The sequence below is a fragment of the Lolium rigidum genome, chromosome 6 (assembly GCF_022539505.1).
Source record: "Lolium rigidum isolate FL_2022 chromosome 6, APGP_CSIRO_Lrig_0.1, whole genome shotgun sequence".
Lineage (NCBI taxonomy): Eukaryota > Viridiplantae > Streptophyta > Magnoliopsida > Poales > Poaceae > Lolium > Lolium rigidum.
The window spans coordinates 41,661,790-41,667,752 of NC_061513.1; the positions used below are offsets into that span (position 1 = coordinate 41,661,790).

At 42.6% G+C, this 5,963-nt stretch overlaps 1 protein-coding gene across 1 annotated transcript; it reads left to right on the forward strand.

Moving 5' to 3' along the window:
* Positions 1–3,979: 3,979 nt before the first annotated feature.
* Positions 3,980–4,513, forward strand: LOC124662518. Its single transcript, XM_047200348.1, has one exon. It carries the CDS (start codon positions 3,980–3,982, stop codon positions 4,511–4,513), a length of 534 nt encoding a protein of 177 aa, XP_047056304.1.
* The last annotated feature ends 1,450 nt before the right edge of the window (positions 4,514–5,963 follow it).

The following is a 5,963-nucleotide window of genomic DNA, read 5'->3' on the forward strand; positions in this document are numbered from 1 at the left end:
ATGAGGGATGGCCGTTGTGGGGGTTTATAAGGGAGAGATGACCGTTGTGGGGTTTACACCATATATTAAGGTAGAGATGACTGTTGTGGGGTTTACACAATAAATTAAGGAGGAGATGACCGTTGTGGGGGTTTATATCTCAACAACGTGTAGAAATTCGTGATAGTTTATCATTTTACCGTGAAAAGTAATGCCTAAATAGATCGTGAAAAATAATGCATAAATAAAGGGAATATAGTTACGTGGCAGACTCGTTATTGCACATAAATAGAGGGGTGGCACTATCCACCGACAGAGAGAGAGGGGTGGCCACGAAGAGACGGAGAGGGGTATACTGCCCGTTATATCAGTGGATCAACGTTTGGTGGAGTCGATCCGTGTGACAACGGCTCAACCAATCAGGATAAGTTTCGGCTTCTGTGAGCATTTGTGACAGTACTTGAGGGAAAAACTAAGTAGTACTAAGAAAGCAAGGGCACGTAAATAGTAAATAGACTAAGGGATTCAAACAAAAGAATTACAAAATGAAAATGTGTGTTTTGTACAATATAATTCATATTGGGCTACATCAAATTATTTGCAATTCAAATATACATGAGTGTGACAATTATGGCCTCATTTGGACAAACTATGTTTTGGGGAAGATGTTTTGCAAAGGGGTTTGAGTGGAAAACCATGCATCTTCATAGCTAATAGTGATTCTGAGAAAGTGGCAATTTGTGGTAAAACTTGATTTATCTATGTTTGTTAAGATTTCCTAGGGGGCAGGTTGCGTATGAAGACTCCATGAGTAGGTGCCACTATGTTTTTTTTTTCTTGATTTTTTTGCGCATGAAATAACTCAATTAGCTTTGTTAATCTCATTTGTTGACTCTCTATTGACCAACTACTTGAGGGTAAAACTGAGTATATTACACTTACCAGTATAAGTACTCGAGGGGAAAACTGAGTACAAATAAAATTTCTGTATAAGGCCCGAGGTTATAACTGGGACCCGTACGAACCAATGCCGTACGTCGCGCCGGAGAACCCCTACTACACCAGCATCGTCGATGACGAGCCGGAGGTAACCCTTTGTTCCCTTGTTCTTATCCCATTTCATCCCTTTTGTGTTAGATCTAGCGTTATTAGGGTTCGTCTGTTCCTAGTTCAATCCTTTTGTGTTAGATCTTGCGTTATTATTGTTTGTGATTTGCTTTTGTTTAAGATTCGTCTAACTTATGTGAGTAATTAATCCCATCCGGTTAATTTGTGCCGATGCTGATGAATATTTGGGCACAAATTGATTCAGGGTTTGGTCAGTGAACAATTGGTGTGTACAAATTTGTTGTGCATGATCTTTGGTTTACTGACTCAAATTCTGGATATAAGTGTGTCCAATGTAACTAAGGCTACCTATTTTTTTCGTGCCCTTATTATCATGCATGGTCTTTTGTTCACTCTCTGTTCCATCATAGTTGCAATTGACTCCGTGTTTTTTGCACGATCTTTGGTGCTACGTGACAGGTGCAGAGCAGCGACGTCGACAACGACGACGAGTCCTTCCACACCAAGACTCGTCACGTCCTCAGGAGGCTGCAGTCCGGCCATTACGATGGCAACTTTGCTGGAGACGTTTACAAGTGCCCCTTCTGCAACAGGAAGCTCCACGCCACCGACTTCAACTGCCTGGTGAACCATGTTGAATCCATTGGCAGATGCGGTGCTAGAGTTGGAACGACCGTGAACGTGCATGTGTTCATGGCCCAACACAAAGCACTTGGGATTCACCTGCGCAGCCTCCAAGCGAGTCACAGACGCTACCTGGAGGCGTTGAACGTGCCTACTGCACTCTCTGTATGTGACTGCTCTATATGTAGAGCAGCTTAAATTCATGTAAAATGGAGCTTATGTTGGATCTATCGGTAGTATTGTTGGATCTATCGTGAATATATCTATGCTATGTTGGCTGCTATATGCAGCTTATCCTATATTTTCTCTGGATTTGTGCCCTAGATTTCCTACCTGGTTGGGTAAAAACGAAGGCATAAAGAAATAAATGGCGTTAAAAAAACAGAAGAAGAAGCTGCTCTAGATTCGCTACCAATTAGGGCAATCAAGAATGATTGAGATCGAGCGAGAGAGAGGAAAGATATGCATTGAAAACTGCTAATCTGGGCGAAAGATTAGAAACCACTCGTGCCCACGTCCCGGACCCACACGGCTCCACACGTACGGTCCCACACGCTACGGCCCCCGCTCTGCTCGTATGACTAAACACGGTCTCGTCCTGTCACACGCGGTCCCTTTCCACCAGCCCCACGCGACGCGGTCCCACACGACGCGACCCCACACGTCAGCACAGAACGGTAAACTAAACGGGAATCCTCCCATCTGAGCTCCTTCTGCGGGTTCAGACAAAGGCATGAGGAAAACTGAGGAAAAATAAAGGAGCTGGGGAAAACTGAGTACAACTAAGGACCCGAGGGCACGAAAATAGAAAGCCCCAAAATAAATGGCTCCGAACATTCAGTTTTCACAATTCAGGAAATACAACTAGCAAAAACATGAAAATAATAAGAACAACTCAGAAACTATAGTATCATACCATCAAGTTGTATCTATGCCAAGAAGGCGAAATTGTCGAGGTAGATGACCTCGACGTTCCTTGTAGGAATGAAAACGCAGCATAATCTTCTTGTCATCAACTTTTGTAAATATCTCTTTCTCAACATAGAAAATCATCAAGTCATTGAGCCAATCATCAGCCATCCTATTTCGAAGATCTATCTTTATAATATTCATGGCCGAGAATACTCTCTCAACTGATGTTGTTGCCACAGGTAATGTCAATGCAAGTGTAATGAGGCAATATACCAATGAAAATATCAAATGTTGTCCATTTTGAACCAACTTGAGAGCAAGACCACTTAGACTATCACAGGCTAAGAACTCCGGGCTTCTCTTCATCACATCAATGTATATGTTCAGTTGGTCACTTAGAAGATAGCAATCATGTGAAGAGAAATCAACAGAATACATACTTGCAAGCTCAACTAGTTTGTCATGATCAAATCCGCTAAATGAGTCTCTAGGATCAAGGCACGCAATGCACTTCAATAGGCGTTTAGAAATCTCACCAAATCTGTTGTTCATCTCAACAATGTTTTTATCAAGCATCTCATTAAAGATTTGTACCTTATAATGATGCAAGCAAGTAACCATCTTGAGTGAGCTCCTTGGATAACCTCTAGCATAAATGTTATCATCCATATTGGGCACCATGATATTTTTTTTTTTTTGCGAATGAGGGCACCATGATATTTCTTCCACAACAAAAGTTAGTAGCCCATAGGAGCGGTGCCACACATCCATGCCACGTTGGCTGGTTAAGGACTCGCAGGCTCGAGCGCGATGTATGACAGGATATGTGGCGACTCTCCCACGGACGCCACATAGACAGGTGTGGCGCCGCTCGCAAGGACGCTATACAAAAGGGTTAGAGATCTGAAATAGTTTGATCATAGGGTCATTTCGTGCAATCCTTCCTAAAAAGGTTATTTTTGTGTAAATCGCTGCTTAGTTGGGACGATGATCTAAAGCGTCCATACGAACAATTGGACGGCTGCGGGCGCAAAATCGCTGAGAGGGTCTAGGTGGTTCAGTTTCACTGTTACTGAATATATATGCCCTAATAACTAGGCAACAATTAGGCATATGGAATCTATTATTATTGCCGCGATTGGCTTCCAAGACCATGCCAATGCATGCGCGGCCGCGTATATACTGTACTCCAGTAAAGGAAGGAAATTATTGCGTAATAAAGATTAATTAAGGACGAATCAATCCCAAATCACGATGAATGATTCACGTTACTGTATTCAAATATAAAATCCCTAATTGGTCGGGCGTGACTAATGAGTAGCTGTATAAATTAACATGTTATCGACGTCTATGCTCCTACCCAGGGAAATCTGCAGAATCCACCATCGAAGCGGCAATGGCCTCCTCCGTCAATACCAACATCTTCTTCGTTCTCTCTGCTCTCCTCTTTGTGACCACTCAGGCCACCCCCGTTGACCCTCTGCTCCCTACATGCAAGACCGTAGGCGGCGGCACCCCGGACATTGGCATCGAGTTCTGCATGGACGCCTTCCACTCCGATCCCCGGAGCGCACATGGTGGAACTGACCAAGAGCTCGGCATCGTCGCAGTCGACCTCCTCACGGCCAACGCCACCAGCACCAAGGCCAAGATCGACGGCCTTCTCGTCGGCAAGACGGAGAGCGCCACCACACAGTGCCTCAGATCGTGCCATACACTTTATGGTGGCATATTGCAGGGGCAGCCTGGCTGCGCCGCCGCGGCCAAGGCCGGGAAGTTCAGCGAGGCAGACAAGTCCCTTGGGAAATCGGCAGCCGCAGCCAAGGAGTGTGAGGATGGCTTCAGCAAGAAAAACGTCGCGTCGCCGTTGACGGTGGAGAACGGCAATGCATTCCGGCTCGCGAACCTCGCTGCCGCCTTACTCTTCTAGATGCTACTTTTTGTGTGTCAATAAAATACCAGATGATATCCGAAATGGTGAATGGAACTTGGGTGCGCGCGCACTCATTTACGAAAAGTTCAAAAAAATGCTATTTAAAAGTTTTTTAAAAAATGTGAAGTAAATTTTTGCATGTAGATATTATGTTGATACTTACTCGTGTGTGTTTTCACGGAAAAATACCATTGTGTGTGACCTACACAAAAATGACAAAATGCAAATTTCTATTATGTGAATATTATCCTGTTCACTATTCTCATTCGGACATTCTGTCATTTTTATGCAGGCCACACACAATGATATTTTTTCGTGAAAACTCACACGAGTAAGTATCAACATAATATATACATGCAAAAAAATTTACTTCAGATTTTTTTGAAAACTTTTAAATAGCATTTTTTGAACTTTTCGTAAATGGGTGCGCGCGCACCCAGGTTCCATTCGTCCGGGTCGCAGATGATATGCTCTTTAATGAATACTAGAAAAAATATCCGTGCGTTGCATCGGGGGAAGAAAAAAGCTACTACCTCCGTTTCAAAGAATAAGGCGCACGCGTATTTTAAGAAGAACTTTGACCATAAAAATTGAGCAATAAAATTTTATTTTTATTATATGTAATTAGCACCGTTGGATTCGTACTGAAAAGCACTTTCTAATGATGTTAATTTCATACAAACAATCTTTATATATTTAAAGTATTTTTTAGTCAAAAAAAAAGCACGTAAAAAGAGGATGTCTTATTCTTTAAAATGGAGGTAGTATGTACTAAAAGATGAGTGCTTTTACTAAATGCATATTCCCTAAACACATATAATTTTAGTTTGGTACGAAGAAAAAAATTCATCTAAGTTACCTAAGTTTCTAGAACAACAAAATATAGAATACCCATAATTGAAAATTAAAGGTCATGACATATATCTTCAAGATGCCTGAGCAGACGAAAGACATAATCTAGATAGGTTTAGACTACAGGAGAAGATAATGACTACACCTATGAAATCACACAAATATTTAGTTTCCCCATCTTCTCCAATCAAGCATTTGTTGGATCATTATTTGCAAATATGAATGTCTACATATTATATTGCGCATACGGGAGCCAGAATAATAAAATTATAGAGCTGTGAACAAACATGAATAATATACTACCTCCTCCCTAGGCAGCTGATTCAGCGCAACATCTGTGTTCTCGGTAATCGAGGTGTGTAAACGGATGAATCTCGGTGATCACATGGGTACGTGAGCACGCGCTTTCTACCCGACACGTGTCTAACGCCGTCTATTCTGCCGTTAGCATGTGATGAGGTGGGAACGATCACACTCCCTCTCTCCAAAACAACCTCTAAAGCTGCTCCATTTGCGATTGAGAACCAAATCTAAACCCCCCGTTCTTTCTTCAGTTATAGACAAGCAATCGCCACGGCCGGCACCGCCGCCACCC